Below are 19,172 nucleotides of genomic sequence, written 5' to 3'. Positions count from 1 at the left end.
TCCTCTTATGTAGGATCTTGAATAGGATCTCCAAAAAAAGGATCATGATGTGATCATTTTGATGTAACTTTATGGTTTTCATAAAGTTATTGCAAGTAGTGTTTAGTGTTTATCCTCTTGAAAAGTCAATGATAGACATCAGAAATATGCTGATGTGTTGAAAAGAATTTACATAAAGAATCTCTTATATGGAAACGAAACTGGGAAAGACCCAGGTCATTTTTAGGTGGTACAGCTAAGAGGGTTTTGGTAAGTACAATAATGCCCTCCAAAGGTGTTTATGTTCTACTTCTCAGATACTGGGATTATATTATAACTCATGGCAATAGGCATATAAAGTTGTACATAAGATCAAGATTGCTAATCTTCTTATGAAAAATGGGGATATTATCATGAATTAGAATGGTGAGTTCAGTGTAATAACAAGGGTCCAGAAATATGAAAGCAATGGAGAATAAAAAGTGTCAAAATGATGGCACCTTAGAAAGACAAACAGATATTTTTTCAACTGTTTGCTCTGGTAATTTTCTCCATATTATCAAAAAATTCAACCCAGTTGCATAAACTGTACATATAATTGAATAATTTTATATGTTAATAGTATCAACGTGCTAAATATAAAATGAGAGAATATAAAACAAAATCTAAAAGGGGAGGTCCAGGTACAATGAGAGTATAGATAGTGTGCATCCTATAAGGTCATCATCGTGGATGACTTGGTGAGACAAATATTAATACATATATGTTTTATTAATATTATTGCATACACAATTTAATGCAGGAAATAATGTAGAGACTGAATTATCAAGAAGTCATATGAGATAGTCTGGATTTATTTAGAATAAGAGGATAATGTAAAAATGAAGATGATTTGTGATAAAGATATTGACTACTAAATAATAAACACTAATGAGATGAAGTCTTTCTTTTCCAGATATACAAAACGTTTCCTCTTTGCCATTTAGAAGAACATACTTTCCACTTATGTTATCATTAAAAGATGCCTTTTATTTCCAAGCTGGCATTGGAGTAAGCCAGCACTTACTTTTCCCCCCCCCCTCCACATTTTCACATTCTCTCTCAATAACAAGCCTAAGCCTCATGGCCTGATCACCTGTCACTTGGCCTTTATTCACATAGTGATGCTTCTCATAGTAATGTGTTTGTTGTGTCTGGATGTATTTGAGTCACTGCATTTTTGGAATGACTTCAAATATAAAATGTAATTCTACCTGAGCAGAGTGACAAGGGGCCTCTCCTTCTGTACCACCTGCCTCCTGAGTACTCTCCAGGCCATCACCATCAATCCTAGCACCTCCTGCTTGGCAAGAGTTAAACATAAATCCACAAATTACATTATCCATGTTTTCTTCTTTTTTTGGTTCCTCATTTTCCAGAAGTAACATAATCATGTACACAGTAGCTTTTTTCAAGTGACACAGACCAATCAACTCACAAATACTGACAAGTAAATACTGCTCATTTTCCTAGATAATCTCTATAATCAGGGGACTAATTTTTATTCTGGCATTTTCTCTGAATGCTTTCTTTGTAGAAATTATGTTGCTCTCAAGTGTGTGCATGGTGACACCCTAGTTTAAGCACCAGAGGTGATCCCAGCACCTTCACAGTCCCAGCCTCTGCTCCAGTTCCTCTCCAGAGAAAAGGGCCAACTATACATCCTGCTGCTGGTGAGTTGCTTTGTTGTCACGGGTTCAGTGGACATCATTATTTTATCCTCCTTAACCAGGTGGTGGGCTTTTAACTCAGTTATCCTGGATATCTAGAGGTTTGTAGTCCATCTTTATGCTTTCATTTGTTCTTTGGTACAAATAAATTTGTCTTTTGGTACAAATCAATTGATAAAATAATAATCAATATTCTACAAAACATAAACTAAAAGAGGCATCAATTTTTAATAAGAATATAACAGAAAAACAATCCTCTGAAAAAATAGATTTTTCCTCCCTCAGTTAAATTATTGAAGTAGCATGGGATTTTCATCTGACTTAAGTAAAATGTGTAAAATTGTAATCTCATATCTAAATATTTTGAATTTGATGCTACCAAGAATTATTTGGTTTATTTAGTTTAAAGTTCACCAGGTTTTGATATTCCCAAATCAAGTCTCTTACTCTTTAATTTTTACACACAAAAAGCATTTCTTTCTTCTTGAAGTGTACTCTTAAGAAGCTGCCATTCATAACCAAATCACTTAGTGTTTTTTCTTTTGAAAATATTTTATTCTTTTTTTGACTAAGGTATTTTAGCTAAGTATCTAATTATTGGTTTAATGATAACTTTACTCACCTCTATTAGTATTCATTTCTCTGGCTGTGGCTCTACAAAGCTGTGTCCTCTCATCTTTGCAAGTTACGTATTTTTCTTTTGCTGATTTTTAGTGTTTTCCTCATTTTGGGTATTATGCAGATTAACTATGTTTTTTATGTATTATTTTTCTCTTTGTTGATGCACTGAATTTCAGAATTCATGTTTTCAATTGTAGACACTTATAAATTACCAACTCTTTGACTATAGCTATTTATTTTAAAATATATTTTAAGGAAACAGTTAATTTCTCATTCTTCTACCTCTACTCTTCAAATATGTATAATTATACTTGTGTTTTCCATTATGTTTTCTCTTTTTACTGTATTGGACTATAATAATGGTGCTAATTTCTGTTCACTAATCTCATCAGCTTAGATAAAACTTTAATTTTTAACCTATATGTTAATTATTACATTAATTGTATTTTTAAATATCTATCTTCTACACAGCTGTTTTCCAAATATAACTTCTTAAGCTTATAGCTTCTTGTTCTTTACATGTTATTTTTTTCTTTTTTTATTGTATTGAATTTCTTCTGACACTCATTCTAGTAACTTATTTCTCTGTGTGCAATGTAAGTTATAATTTGGTTCTCAGATTTGAGGTATCTGCAGTCAGTTTTTTTCATTTGCTTTATGGCAAGTCGGACAACCTGCATGGATTTGGCATCATTGTGTTCACCCATATCTAAGAGCAGCACTTGCTTCTTAGCTTGATGAGTTGTTTCTGGATTGTTTCTTTATTTTACTTATATACCTGGGAGATGTTCATATTTTCCCTTCAACTCTATTCAGCATTTTAAGAATTCTTATGACTTTCTGAGAATTTTAGCTCTCTTTATTAAATGTTTTTAATATGTATAATATTTTCCTAAAAAGCCCAAATATCAACAGTGTACACATGAGGAAAACTATATAAATCTATATAAAATAATATATATATTTATATATATATAATATATATAAATATATATTTTGGTTGCAGACAATAGCATCTCATAAAAAATCCCAAGTTACTTCATTTAAAAGATAACTCTCCTCCAATATACTATGAGGTAACAAAAATTTGTAGTGTGTAACTTTTTAATACTAGAAAACTGATTTTACATTTTGCACAAATTTTTGAAATGAGTACTTGCCTGTTTTTCTATAGAATTAATATTGTCAAAATTGCTTATTTGAATTTAGGTTTTTGGCTTTCATCACATGCTTCCTCATTAACATTTCCCTCAATCCATAAATGCAATCTCAGTATGAATCTTCCATTTAACCCAGAAGTTAATTTTTAAAACCTTAATAAAATTTGAATGTAGCTAGATATTATTGGTTGGCTACATATTAGTGAATAATTTCTATTACTTAAGAATGCTCAGAAAATATGATATGCTGAATTTCCACTGTCATAAATTCAATAACATATTTTAGGCCTAAACATTTCCATTTCAAATCCTTGGGTCTGGTATTTAAAAATAATAGCTATCCTTTGTTTTATGGCCAAAAATGCTGCCCATTTATTTTTATTCCTAATTAGTCAGACTTTCTAACAAGTTTATTTAACATTATGTTTATTTGCTTGTTGTATACCAAAACCATTAATTTCTAGAATTTGAATGTCACCTAATATGAGCAAAAAAATGTGTCAGACAATAGGGAAGAAGGTGGATGGAGAAAGGGAAGATGTTGATCAGAAACTACCCAAATTTCATTTACAGAGGAGGAATAAGATTGAATGATCTAGTGCAAAAAATAATGAGTATGATTAATAATGTACTGTATATGTCAAAATTGCTAAAAGTAGATTTAAAAACTGATTTCCACAATATTTTACATATTTATAAGGCACATGCAATATGTTTTTACATGTATAGAATTTGTAATGATCAAGTCAGGGTATCTGTGGTATCCATCACTTTGAGCATTTATCAATTCTATATGTCAGGAACATTTCAAGTTATCTCTTCCAGCAATGAAATATAAAATACCTTATAGTTAACTACGGCCAACCTACAGTGCAACTAAACACTAGATTTTATTCCTTTCCAACTGTGGGTTTGTACTCATCTACGACCCTCTTTTCATCCCCTTTCTCACCTACACACTGTGCCAGGCCTCAGGAATATACTATTCTACTCTCTGTCTCTATAAAAATCATCTTTTTAGTTTCCACATATGAATGAGTGTGTGCAAAGTTTTTCTTTCTGTTTCTTATTTCACTTAACATAATGACCTCTGGTTCCACTCATATTCTTTATATGGCCCAATAGTATTCCACTGTACATATATATGTGTGTGTGTGTGTGTGTATATATATATATATACACATGCACATACATATACATTTGTCCAATTATTCATTGGTGGAAACTTTGATTTTATATAAATGTTATTGTGAATAGTGCTGCAATAAACACACAAGTAGGGATAACCTTTAATATAGTGATTCCTCTTTCTTTAAAGAAATACCCAGTAGTGGGATTCCTAGATCATACATTGTATAATTTGAAGATTTGTTGATACTCCATACAAATTTTAAGATTGTTTTGTCTATTTCTGTGAAAAATGGCATTAATATTTTCATAGGGATTGCATTTAATCTGTAGCTTGCTTTGGGTAGTATGGTCATTTTGATGGTGTTAATTTTTTCAATCTATGAAGATGAGATGTCTTTCCATTCGTTTGTGTCCTTTAAAATTTCTTTCATCAGAGTTTCACAGTATTTTTGTAGATGTAATTCACCTTCTAGATTAAATGTATTCCCTAAATATTTTATTTTTTTAGCTATTGTAGATGAAATTACTTGTTGATTTTTCACTTAATTCATGATTAGTATATGGAAATGTTATGGATTTTTATGTGTTGGTTTTATATCTAAAACTGTACTGAACTTAGAGGTTTTCTTTGTTGAGTCTTTACGTTTTTCTAGATATAAGATGGTGACATCTACCAAAAAAAAGAGACAATTTGACAATTTTCTTATGGACAAATATTATTTCTTTCTCTTACCTGATTGCTCTGGCTAGGACTTCCAGTACTATGATAAATAGTAGTGAAAATGGGTATCCTTGTCTTGTTCCCATGCTTAGAGGAAAGGCTGTGAGCTCTTCACGATTCAGCATACTATTAGTGGTGACTTTGTTATATATGACCTTTATCATGTTGAGTTGTTTCTTCTATGATATGCCTAGTTTGCTGAGAGTTTTTATTGTGAAGACCTGTTGAATTTTATCAAATGCTTTTTCTGCACTTTTGGAAATAATTATATAATTTTTGCCCTTCATTTTGTTGATGTAAAGTAAAACATGTATTGATTTGCGTATGTTGAACCATCATTGCATCCCAGAGATAGATCCCACTTCATCATACTGTATTATTTTTTGATGTGCTATTGAATTTGGTTTTCTAGTTTTTTTTGAGTATTTTTGTATCTATGTATATCAGGAATATTGGCCTATAGTTCCTTTCTATTGGGAGAACCCACTCCCGATGTTTAACATGGGTTCTTTTCTATTTCCTAAGTGTCTTGGCTGGTTTGAGAAATAAAGGGAAAAGGCACAAGAGAGAGAAATTTAAAGCTGGGTGTCTGGGGGAGACATCACATGTCGGCAGGATCCGTGATGTTCCCCGAGTCAAAAAACCAGCAAGTTTTTATTAGAGATTTTCAAAAGGGGAGGGAGGGCACAAACAGGGTGTGGGTCACAGAGATCACATACTTCACAAGGTAATAAAATATCACAAAGCAAATGGAAGCAGGGCGAGATCACAGGACCACTGCATGGGGCAAAATTAAAATTGCTAATGAAGTTTCGGGCACGCATTGTCATTGATAACATCTTTTATTTTTATTTTATTATTATTATACTTTAAGTTCCAGGGTACATGTGCATAATGTGCAGGTTTGTTACATATGTATAATTGTGCCATGTTGGTGTGCTGCACCCATCAACTTGTCATTTACATCAGGTATAACTCCCAATGCAATCCCTCCCCCCTACCCCCTCCCCATGATAGGCCCCGGTGTGTGATGTTCCCCTTCCCGAGTCCAAGTGATCTCATTGTTCAGTTCCCACCTATGAGAACATGCGGTGTTTGGTTTTCTGTTCTTGCGATAGTTTGCTGAGAATGATGCTTTCCAGCTGCATCCATGTCCCTACAAAGGATACAAACTCATCCATTTTATGGCTGCATAGTATTCCATGGTGTATATGTGCCACATTTTCTTAATCCAGTCTGTCACTGATGGACATTTGGGTTGATTCCAAGTCTTTGCTATTGTGAATAGTGCCGCAATAAACATATGTGTGCATGTGTCTTTATAGCAGCATGATTTATAATCCTTTGGGTATATACCCAGTAATGGGATGGCTGGGTCATATGGTACTTCTAGCTCTAGATCCTTGAGGAATCGCCATACTGTTTTCCATAATGGTTGAACTAGTTTACAATCCCACCAGCAGTGTAACAGTGTTCCTATTTCTCCACATCGTCTCCAGCACCTGTTGTTTCCTGACTTTTTAATGATTGCCATTCTAACTGGTGTGAGATGGTATCTCATTGTGGTTTTGATTTGCATTTCTGATGGCCAGTGATAATGAGCATTTTTTCATGTGTCTGTAGGCTGTATGAATGTCTTCTTTTGAGAAATGTCTGTTCATATCCTTTGCCCACTTTTTGATGGGGTTGTTTTTTTCTTGTAAATTTGTTTGAGTTCTTTGTAGGTTCTGGATATCAGCCCTTTATCAGATGAGTAGATTGCAAAAATGTTCTCCCATTCTGTAGGTTGCCTGTTCACTCTGATGGTAGTTTCTTCTGCTGTGCAGAAGCTCTTTAGTTTAATTAGATCCCATTTGTCAATTTTGGCTTTTGTTGCTGTTGCTTTTGGTGTTTTAGACATGAAGTCCTTGCCCATGCCTATGTCCTGAATGGTATTACCTAGGTTATCTTTTAGGGTTTTTATGGTATTAGGTCTAACATTTAAGTCTCTAATCCATCTTGAATTAATTTTCATATAAGGAGTAAGGAAAGGATCCAGTTTCAGCTTTCTACTTATGGCTAGCCAATTTTCCCAGCGAATAAATGGTGCATTGGTAACATCTTATCAGGAAACAGGGTTCAAGAGCAGACAACCTGTCTGACCAAAATTTATTAGGCAGGAATTTTCCTCCTCCTAATAAGCCTGGGAGCGCTACAGGAGACAAGGGTATATTTCATCCCTTTGGCTTCAACCGTTAAAGGTGGCACTCCTTAAAGGGGCCATCTAGAAGCCTACCTTCAGGGCACATTCTCTTTCTCGGGGATGTTCCTTGCTGAGAAAAAGAATTCAGCGATATTTCTCCCATTTGCTTTTGAAAGAGGAGAAATATGGTTCTGTTCTGTCCGGCTCACTAGCGGCCAGAAGTCTTATCTCTTTTGTTTCCTGAACATTGCTGTTATCCTGTTCTTTTTTCAAGATGCCCAGATTTCATATTTTTCAAACACACATGCTCTACAAACAATTTGTGCAGTTTACACAATCATCACACGTCCTGAGGTGACATTCATCCTCCTCAGCTTACGAAGAAGATGATGGGATTAAGAGATTAAAGACAGGCATAGGAAATCACAAGGGTATTGATTAGGGAAGTGATAAGTGTCCATGAAATCGTCACAATTTATGTTTAGAGACTGCAGCAAAGACAGGCATAAGAAATTATAAAAGTATTAATTTGGGGAACTAATAAATGTCCATGAAATCTTCACAATTTATGTTCTTCTGCCGCGGCTTCAGCTGGTCCCTCCGTTCAGGGTCCCTGACTTCCTGCAACACTTTCAGTCTTCTGTTCTTGTCTGATTTTGATATCAAGGTAATGCTAACCTAATAAGATGAGTTAGAGAGAATTTCTTCCCCTTCATTGTTTTGATATGGTTTGAGAACTGGTGTTAACTTTTCTTTGACAGTTTGGTAGAATTTGACAGTGAAGTCATCCAGGCCTGGACTTTTCTTTGTTGGGAGACTTTTTATTACTGACTCAATCTCATTACACATTATTTATCTACTCAGGTTTTCTATTTTTTTGTTGATTCAATTTTGGTAGGTTTGTCCAGGAATTTATTCATTTCCTCTAGGTTTTCTAGTTTGTTAGTATAGTTGTGCACTGTTTCTGCAGTATTCCATCAGTTTTGGTGCAATTGTGTTTTGATTTTTGTTTCAACAACTCTAAAAAATGTCTTTTTAAAATTTTTATCTTGACCCAAACGTCATTCCAGAGCATGTTGTTTAATTTCCATGTATTTGTACAGTTTCAAAAGTTTCTCATGTTATTGAAATCTCATTTTCATTGTGGCCTGAAAACATATTTGATATGGTTTTGATTAAAAATTTGTTGAGACTTGTGTCCTGACATATGATCTATCTTAGAGAATATTTCACGTGCTTTTAAGAAAAATATGCATTCTGTCATTGTTGGATGAAGGGTTCTGTAAATGTCTGTTAGATCCATTTGGTCTAATTTTCAGTTTAAATCTAATGTTACTTAATATTCTGTCAAGATGATATGTATAATGATGAAAGTGTGGTACTGAAGTTTTCAACTATTATGTATTGAAGTCTATCTCTTTAGATCTAATAATATTTCCTTTATATATTTGGATGGTCTGGTGTTGGGTGCCCATATATTTAAAATTGTTAAATTCTCTTGCTGAATTCATTCCTTTATCATTGCATACTGTCCTTCTTCTTTTACTGGTTTTGAATTAAAGTCTATTTTATGTTATATAAGTATAATTACTTCTACATGCTTTTGGTTTCTGTTCATAAGAAATTTTTTTCAAATCCTGCTTTAGGGATGTCAGATATTTTTAGTTATTCTTGTACTTTTCTGAAAATTGTAGCTGCCTGCTTAGACTTTTAAAAATATATATTTTTCCAAAAAGCACAAACATCAATTCATTACTACTTATGAAAACATTTCCCATGTATTGTTTTGTGGCACATCAGCATCTCATGAGAATTCTCAAGTGGAACACACTCCCATTCCCCAGTATATCAAAAGACAAAAATAATTTATAGAGTGTATTTTTATTTTATGTTTTACACAACTTGCTGAGTTAATAATACTCTGTTACAAAGAATAATACCTACAGAGGGCCAGAAATTATCATTTTTTCATAGCATTAAGCTATATTGGTAGAATTATTTATTTGTATTAAGGTTTTTGGCTGCAATCACAATGTTTCCTCCTTAGACTTTTCCTGAATCCATAAAAATAATACATTTGAATTTCTCACTGAATCTAGAAGTTAATGAAGAAGATCTTAACGAAATGACTATGTGGCTAAATATTATTTGTTGCTTACACTTTAATGGTTTCTATTATCATTTTCAGTGGCCAAAATGTACGACCTGCTGGGTTTCTGCCATTATGAAGTAAAAGACATTTTTTAAACCTTAAGTTTTTCCATTTAATATACTTTGATATTTGAAAGTAATGTACAGTCTCTCTTTATTGGTCAAAGAGGCTGCCTATTTATATGCTTTACTCAAGCTTTCTAATAAAGTTATATAACATTATTCATGTATATTTTTTGTTATATGCCAAAGCAGTTGCTTTTTATGAAAATTTTAATATAAATATATAAATAAAAATGTGTGAACTTTATTCTTTCCAAGGAATCTTTGGGTTATTAAATTTAAATTCTAAGGTATTAACCTTATAAATAATACCTTAGAATTATACCTAGCATATTGTATATGCTAAGTGCTGGCAACTCTTATTCACAAAATTGTCTTTTATTCAAACAATTATTCAAATACAGTATTATTTTGTATTTTTATTAAAATTTATTATTTGACCTTCCTCAATTTTGCTAAAAAATTGGAGGTAGGCATATTCCGCCTTTATAAATTCCAAAGTGAAATGGCAGTTTCACGAATTTTCTTTAGATACAGTAACTCATTTTTATCAAACAGTAAATACATGTTTTAAACAGTAGTTATATTCTCTGTCCTATAACACAGAAAATTTTAAGTCATTCATTAACTGGGCTAAAGCCTTATTCTGTATTATTACTCCAGAGTTTTTTTGTTTTTCACTTGAGATGGAGTTTTACTCTTGTCACCCAGGCTGGAGTACAGTTGCATGATCTTGGCTCACTGCAACCTGCGCCTTCTGGGCTCAATTGATTCTCCTTCCTCAGCCTCCTGAGTAGCTGGAATTACAGGTGTCTATCACCATGCCTGGATTTTTTTTTTTTTTTTTTTTTTAGTAGAGACTGGGTTTCACCATGTTGGGCAGGCTGCTCTAACTCCTGACCTTAGGTGATCCACTCACCTCAGTCTCCCAAAGTGCTGGGATTACAGGCATTAGCCACTAAGCCTGGCCACTCCAGAGTTTTTCATGTCAACTGCCGAGAAAATTCATTTTTACGGGGCCAGGTGTGGTGGTTCACACCTGTAATCCCAGTACTTTGGGAGACCAAGGTGGGTGAATCACCTGAGGTTGGGAGTTCGAGATCAGCCTGACCAATATAGAGAAACCCCGTCTCTACTAAAAATACAAAATTAGCTGGGCTTGGTGGTACATGCATGTAATCCCAGCTACTCGGGAGGCTGAGGCAGGAGAATCACTTGAACCCAGGAGGTGGAGGCTGTGGTGAGCCGAGATTGTGCCACTGCACTCCAGCCTAGGCAACAAGAGCGAAACTCTGCCTCAAAAAAAAACAACCAAAAAACAAAAAACAAAATTTTTATGGAATACTACAAAATAGAAACAAATGTTTCGATAGGTACAAACTATAAAAGTTAACTAAAAATAGATTATATAGACATATATGAAGAAACAAAATTTATAAATAATTACATGTTAAGAGAATATTAATTAAAATGTTTTGACATAAAGCTCAGTGACAAATTGCTTAAATGGTAAATTACATCAGCTTTTAATGAAGAATTAATGCAAATTATATACAAAAACTCCCAGCAATATAAGAAAAGGTAACATTTCCCAATCCATCTATTAGTTAGTATTAGCATGATAAAAAAAAATACAAAAAAATCACAAGTAAAAAAACCATGAACCAATATGTTATATGAATATAGACACATAAATTATCAAAACTACTAACAAACTGAATCCAACAACATATAAAAAGGATTATATACTATGACAAAGTAAGATATTTTCAAAAATGCAATGTTGGCAAAATATTCAAAATTTAAAGTATTGCATAATATTACTTTAATAAAGGGGAAATGATTATTTTAACAGACATAGAAAAAGACTTAAGAAATCCAATATCAATTTGGAATAAGACTCACAGCTAACTACTAATATAGACATCTCAGTCCTGCTTAAAATCATCTATTAAAACCTAGAGCTAACATACATAATAGTAAAAGAATGAGAGCATTATTTATAAGCTTGGAAACAAGACAAGAATTTCGTATTAAACCAATTTAATCAACATTGTACTAGAGGTATTATCCAAGAAAATTATACTAGAAAAATAAGCAAAATTATCCAGATTAGACAAAAAAAAAAATTGTATTACACAATACATGCTCTTCTACATAAAAATGTGACAAATTCACTAAAAACTTAATAATTAACACCAGAAGTACAAGACAAACATAAGTTCTTTACACTAAAATATTTTAAATGATGAAATAAAATATTTTAAATAATGAAATAAATTGAAGAAAAATTGAATAGATTGAGAGCCAGTCAATGTTTTGGGATAACAATATTTCGTATTTAGATAAAAATAACAAAACATTTACAGATTCAATTCAAATTCCCAACTACCTTTTAAAATAGAAAACGACAAGCTCTTTATAAAATATTAATGTCCAAAGAAAATCAAATATACACAACAAAATTTGAAAAATAATTCAATGGCTTATACTAAAAATATCCATTCTTATTACAATGTTACAGTAAATAAACAGTATAGTGCTATTATGAAGATAAATCTGGCCAGGCACAGTGGTTCAAGCACTTTGGGAGGCTGAGGCGGGTTAATCATCTGAGTTCAGGAGTTCAAGACCAGCCTGGCCAACATGGTGAAACCTCTTCTCTACTAAAATGACAAAAAATTAGCTGGGCATGGTGGCGAACACCTATAATCCCAGTTACTCAGGAGGCTGAGGCAGGAGAATTGTTTGAACCTGGGAGGCAGAGGTTGGAGTGAGCTGAGATCATGCCACTGCACTCCAGCCTAAGCGACACAGCAAACTCCATCTCATAAAAAAAATAAAAAATAAAAAAAAGAGATTAAGTACACGAGTAGAATAAAACTGAAGGTCCATTAATAATCATATTAATTTGGTAAGCTTATTTTGTCAAAGATGCCAAGACATTTCAATAGGAAATAGACATTTTTGGTGACTGGCAAGATGGCCGAATAGGAAAAGCTCCAGTCTGCAGTTCCCAGTAAGAGCAACGCAGAAGGCAGCTGCTTTCTGCATTTTTAACTGAGTTATCCGGCTCATCTCGTTGGGACTGGTTAGACAGTGGATACAGCCCACAGAGTGTGAGTCAAAGCAGGGTGGGGCATCACCTCACCCAGGAAGTGCAAGGGGTTGGGGAACTCCCTCCCCTAGCCAAGGGAAGCCCTGAGGAACAGTGCTGTGAGGAACGGTGCACTCCAGCCCAGATAGCACACTTTTCCCACAGTCTTCACAACCCTCAGACCAGGAGAATCCCTCCAGTGCCTATACCACCAGGGCCCTAAGTTTCAAGAACAAAACTGGGTGGCTGTTTGGGAAGACACTGAGCTAGCTGCAGGAGTATTTTTTCATCCCCCAGTGGCACCTGGAACACCAGCAAGACAGCACTGTTTATTCCCCTGGAAAGGGGGCTGAAGCCAGGAAGCTAAGTGATCTTTCTTAGCGGATCCCACCCCCACAAAGTCCAGGAAGCTAAGATCCACTGGCTTGAAATTCTCTCTGCCAGCACAGCAGTCTGAAGTCAACCTGGGATGCTCAAGCTTGGTGGGGAGAGGGGTATCTGTCATTACTGAGACTTGAGTAGGTGATTTTCTCCTCACAGTATAAGCTGCCAGTGAGTTCGAACTGGGTGGAGGCCACTACAGCTTAGCCTCTCTAGATTCCTCCTTTCTGGGCAGGGCATCTCTGAAAAAAAGGCAGCAGCCCCAGTCAGGGGCTTATAGGTCAACCTCCCATCTCCCTGGGACAGAGCACCTAGGGGACGGGAGGCTGTAGGAGCAACTTTAGCAGACTTAAACGTGCCTGTTTGCTGGCTCTGAAGAGAGTAGCTTATCTCCCAGCACAGCACTCGAGCTCTCCTTAAGGGATTCTCTGACTCCCATTCCTCCTGACTGGGAGACACCTCCCAGTAAAGGTCAACGGACACCTCACACAGGAGATCTCTGGCTGGCATCTGGCAGGTGCCCCTCTGGGAAGCAGTGAAGGAACAGGCAGCAATTTTTGCTGTTCTGCAGCCTGTGCTGGTGACACAGGCAAACAGGGCCTAAAGTGGACCTCCAGTAAACTCTCCAGCAGACCTGCTGCAGAGGGGCCTGTTAGAAGGAAAACAAACAGAAAGGAATAGTATCAACATCAACCAAAAGAACATCCACACAGAAACTCCATGCAAAGCTCACCAACGTCAAAGACCAAAGAAAGCTAAATCCACGAAGATGAGGAAAAACAGCGCAAAAAGGCTGCAAATTCCAAAAGCCAGAATGACTCTTCTCCTCCAAAAAAAACACAGCTCCTCACCAGCAAGGGAACAAAACTGGATGAAGAATGAGCTTGACAGACTGGCAGAAGGCTTCAGAAGGTGTGTAATAACAAACTCCTCTGAACTAAAGGAGGATGTTCTAACCCAATGCAAGGAAGCTTAGAACTTTGAAAAAAAAGGTTAGAATAATTGCTAACTAGAATAAACAGTTTAGAGACAAACATAAATGACTCCATCTTGCTTGGAGCTCCAATCACTCCGAGCTCTATCTTATGCCAAGCACCTTTTTCTCTGAGCTCCATATGCTCCAACCTAAACCTTGATAAGGACTCCACCTTGATCAGAGCTCTAACTGCTGTGAGGTCCATCTGCTCTGAGCTCCTTCTTGCTCATAGCTCCATCTGATCTGAGCTTCATGTTGCTCGGAGCTCCATGTGATCCGCCCCATCTTGCTCCAAGCACCATCTGCTCCGAGCATCATCTACTCCAAATTAAATCTTGACCAGAGCGCCATATTGCTTGGAGCTCCATCTGCTCTGAGTTCCATCTCAGTCGAAGTGCCATCACACTCAGAGCTCCATCTGCTCCAAACTGCATTTCGCTCAGAGCTCCATCTGCTCCGAGTTCCATCTCACTCAGAGCTCTATCTTGCTCAAAGTTTTATCTGCTTATGAGCTCCATCTGGCTTGTAGCTCCATCTGCTCAGAGCTCCAACTGCTCCGAGCTCCCTCATACTCCAGGCAACATCTGCTTCAACCTCTCTCTTGCTTTGAGCTCCATCTGCTCTGAGCTCCATTTCACTCGGAGCTCAAATAACTGCAAGCTCCACATGCTCCAAGCTCCATCTTGCTCAGAGCACCATCTTCTTAGAGCTCCAACTGCTCCAAGTTCCATCTTGCTCAGAGCTTTATCTACTCCAAGTGCTATATCTTGCTAAGAGGCCCAATCACTTCGAGCTTTGTCTTGCCTTTAACACCATCTTCAAGGTTCTCCATCTTGCTTGGAGCTCCATCTGCTCTGAGCTCCCTCTTGCTAAGCAGCATCTGCTCGGAGCTCTGTCTTGCTCTGAGCGACATCTGCTCCGAGCTCTATCTTGCTCAGACCTCCATCTGCTCTGAGCTCCATCTTGCTTGGAGGTCTAATCCCTTTGAGCTGCATCTTGCTCAGAGTACCATCTTCTCAGAGCACCGTCTGCTCGGAGCTCTGTCTACTCAGAGCTCCATTTGATCCAAGCTCCATCTTGCTCAGAACTCCTATCATTCCAACCTCCATCCTGCTCTGAGCACCATCTACTCCCAGCTCCATCTTGCTTCAAGCTCCAATCACTCTGAGCTCCATCTTGCCCTGAGCACCATCTGCTCAGAGATCCATCTTCTTTGGAGCTCCATTCACCTTGAGCTCCGTCTTGCTCTGAGCTCCATGTTACTGTGAGCAACATCTTCTCCAAGCTTCATCTTGTTCAGAGCTCCATCTGCTCTGAGCTCCAGCTTGCTCAGAGCTCCAATCACTCTGAGCTCCATCTTGCCCTGGGCACCATCTGCTCAGAGATCCATCTTCTTTGGAGCTCCAATAACTTTGAGCTCCATTTTGCCCTGAGCACCAGCTGCATGGAGGTATACCTTGCTCTGAGGACCACCTGGTCAGAAAACCATCCTCTTCGGAGCTCCAATCACTTTGAGCTCCATTTTGCCCTGAGCGGCAGCTGCACGAAGCTCCATCTTGGTCTGAGGACCAACTGCTCAGAGGTCCATTTCACTGTGAGCAACATCTCTGAGTTCCATCTTGCTTGGAGATCCATCTGCTCTGAGTTCCAGCTTGCTAAGAGCTCCAATCACTCTGAGCTCCATCTTGCTCTGAGCACCATCTGCTTGGAGCTCCGTTTTATTCTAAGCAACATCTTTTCTGAGCTCCATCTGCTCGGAGCTCCAGCTTGCTCAGAACTCTAATCACTCTGAGCTCCATCTTACTGTGAGCATCATCTGCTTGGAGCTCCATCTTACTCTCTAAGCAACATCTTTTCTAAGCTCCATCTGCCCTGAGCTCCAGCTTGCTTGGAGCTCCAATCACTCTCAGCTCCATCTTGCTCGGATCACCATCTGCTTGGAGCTTCATCTTACTCTCTAAGCAACATCTTTTCCAAGCTCCATCTGCTCTGAGGTTCAGCTTGCTTGGAATTCCAATTACTCTGGGCTCCATCTTGCTCTGAGTACCAACTGCTCGGAGCTCCATCTTACTCTAAGAAATATCTTTTCTGAGCTCCATCTGCTCCAAGCTCCAGCTTGCTCTGAGCCCCAGTCACACTGAGCTCCATCTTGCTCTGAGCACCATCTGCTTGGAGCTCCATCTTTAAGCAGTATCTTTTCCGAGCTCCAGTTTGCTCAGAGCTCCAATCACTCTGAGCTCCATCTTCCTCTGATCACCATCTGCTTGGAGTTCCATCTTACTCTCTAAGCAACATCTTTTTCGAGCTCCATCTGTTCTGAGCTCCAGCTTGCTTGGAGCTCCAATCACTCTGAGCTCCATCTTGCTCTGAGCACCATCTGCTCGGAGCTCCATCTTACTCTTTAAGCAACATCTTTTCGAAGCTCCATCTTCTCGGAGCTCCAATCACTCTGAGCTCCATTTTGCTTGGATCACCATCTGCTTGGAACTCCATCTTACTCTAAGCAACATCTTTTCTGAGCTCTAGCTTGCTAGAGTTCTAATCACTCTGAGCTCCATCTTGCTCTGAGCACCATTGGCTCAGAGCTCCATCTTATTCTAAGCAACATCTTTTTTGGGCACCAGATTGTTCAGAGCTCCAATCACTCTGAGCACCATCTTGCTCTGAGCACAATCTGCTCCAAGCTCCATCTTGCTCAGACCTCCAATGGCTCAGAACAATGTTGGGAGTGCCAATCACTCTGAGCTCAAGCTTGCTCCGAGCATCATCTTCTCTGAGCTCCATCTCACACTGAAAAACACCTGCTGCAAGCTCCATCTTGCTTGGAGCTCCTTCTTGCTCCAAGCTCTATCTACTCCAAGCTCCATCTTGCCCAGAGCTCCATCTGCTCCAAGCTCCATCTTGCTGGGAGCTCCAATCACTCCAAGCACCACCTTGATGTGAGCACCATCTGCATAGACATTCATCTTACTTGGAGCTCCATCTAGTCAGAGGTCCATCTACTCTGAGCTCTGTCTTGCTGGGAGTTCCAATCACTCCAACCTCCATCTTTTTGGGAGCTCCAATCACTTCCTGCTCCATTGTGCTCTGAGCACTATCTGGTCAGAGCTCATCTTACTTTGAACAACATGAGCTCTGAGCTCCACCTTGCTTGGAGCTGTAATCACTATGGGCTCCATTTGCTCTGAGCTCCAACTAACACCGAGCAACATCTCCTCCAAACTCCCTCTTGCTTAGAGCTCCTTTTCTGCCCTACCTGCTCTGAGCTGCATCTTGCTCACAGCTCCCATCACTCAGAGCAATGTTTAGAGTGCCAATCACTCCAAGCTCCCTCTTGCTCTTCTGAACACCATTTGCTCTGAGCTCCATCTTATACCAGCAACATCTGCTCCAAGTTCTATTTTGCTTGGAGCTCCTTCTTGCTCAGAGGTCTGTCTGATCTGAACTCCATCTTGTTCTGAGCTCCAATCACTCCAAGCTCCATCTTGCTCTGAGCGCCATCTCTTTGAGGCTGCATCTGCTCCAAGCTCCATCTTGCTTAGAGCGCCCATCACTCTGACCTCCATTTTGCGCTGAGTACCATCTGCTCAGAGCTCCATCTACTCAGAATTCCATTTGCTCCAAGTTCCATCTTTCTCAGAGCTCCAATCACTCCAAACTCCATCTTTCTCTGAGCATCCTCTGCTCAGAGCTCCATTTGCTCAGAGCTCCAATCACTCTGAGCTCCATCTTGCTCTGAGCACCATCTGCTCTGAGCTCCATCTGAAATCAAGCAACATTTGCTCCAAGCTCCATCTTGCTTAGAGCTCCTTCTTGCTCAGAACTTCATCTGCTCCAAGCTCCATCTTGCTCAGAGATCCATCTGCTCCAAGCTCCATCTTGCTGAGAGCTCCAATCACTTCTAGCTTCGTTTTGCTCTGAGCACCACCTGCTCAAGCTCCATCTTACTATGAGCAACATGTTTTCTGAGCTACATCTTGCTCAAAGCTGCATCTGCCCCATTGTGCTCGAAGCTCCAATCACTGCGAGCTCAATCTTGCTCCAAGTACCAACTGCTCAGAGCTCCAATCCTTTAGAGCAATGTTTTTAAGTTCCAATCACTCCAAGCGCCATGTTGCTCTGAGCTCCCGTCTTACACCGAGTAACATCTGCTCCAAGTTCCATCTTGCTTGGAACTTATTTTTGTTCAGAGCGCTATCTGCTCTGAGCTCCATCTTCCCTGAGCTCCATCTTGCTTGGAGCTCTAATCACGCTGAGCTCCATCTTGCTCTGAGCACCATCTGCTCTGAGCTGCATCTAAAACCGAGCAACATCTGCTCCAAGCTCCATCTTGCTTAGAGCTCCTTCTTGCTCAGAGATTCATCTTGCTCAGAGTCCCAATTGCTCAGAGCAATGTTCACAGTTCCAATCACTCCAAGCTCCATCTTGCTCTGAGCTCCATCTTACACCAAGCAACATCTGCTCCAAGCTCCATCTTGCTTGGAGGTACTTCCTGCTCAAAGCTCTATCTCCTCCTAGCTACATCTTGCTCAGAGCTCCAATCACTCCAAGCTCTATCGTGCTCTCAGCACCATCTGCACAGAGCTTCATATTTCTTGGAATTCTAATCATTCTATGCTCCATCTTGCTGTGAGCACCATCTGCTTGGAGCTCCATCTTGGTCTGAGTACGATCTGCTTGGATCTCCATCTTACTGTGAGCAACATCTTCTGTGAGCTCCATCTGTTCCGACCTCCAATCACTCTGACAGGCTCCATCTTGCTAGGAGCACCATATGCTCAGAGCTCATCTTACTTTGAGCACCATCTACTCCGAGCTTCATCCTGCTCAGAGCTCCATCTATTCTGAGCTCCATCTCGCTCTGGGCACAATATGCTCAGAGCTCCATCTGTTCTGAGCTCCATCTTGCTCATAGTTCTAATCACTCTGAGCTCCAGTTTGCTCTGAGCACCATCTGCTCTAAGCCCCATCTGCTCGGACGGAGTTCCATTTGCTCCAAGC

At 38.6% G+C, this 19,172-nt stretch overlaps 1 protein-coding gene across 49 annotated transcripts in view; it reads right to left on the bottom strand.

Annotated features, from left to right (window-relative positions):
• Positions 1-19,172, bottom strand: part of LOC107130780 (uncharacterized) — a 428,352-nt gene that overhangs the window by 89,958 nt on the left and 319,222 nt on the right. For 10 of the 49 annotated variants that reach the window (XR_012417585.1, XR_012417588.1, XR_012417590.1 and 7 more), the window contains one exon: positions 11,220-13,844. The exons of 23 other annotated variants lie outside the window; for them this stretch is intronic. Coding sequence is in view for 6 of the 26 variants with exons in the window: in XM_065520575.2 (XP_065376647.1) it covers positions 13,796-13,844 (49 nt within the window). In the remaining 20 variants the exon portion in view is untranslated. Of the gene's footprint in view, positions 1-7,007; positions 8,652-11,219; positions 13,845-19,172 lie in introns of those variants that run through there. 16 more of the 49 variants (XR_012417586.1, XR_012417594.1, XR_012417595.1 and 13 more) reach the window with 5 other exon arrangements.

The sequence above is a fragment of the Macaca fascicularis genome, chromosome 9 (genome assembly GCF_037993035.2).
Source record: "Macaca fascicularis isolate 582-1 chromosome 9, T2T-MFA8v1.1".
NCBI classification, from domain to species: Eukaryota; Metazoa; Chordata; class Mammalia; order Primates; family Cercopithecidae; genus Macaca; species Macaca fascicularis.
The sequence above is the reverse complement of the archived record's forward strand: the minus strand, read 5'-3'. Positions and strand labels throughout refer to the sequence as shown.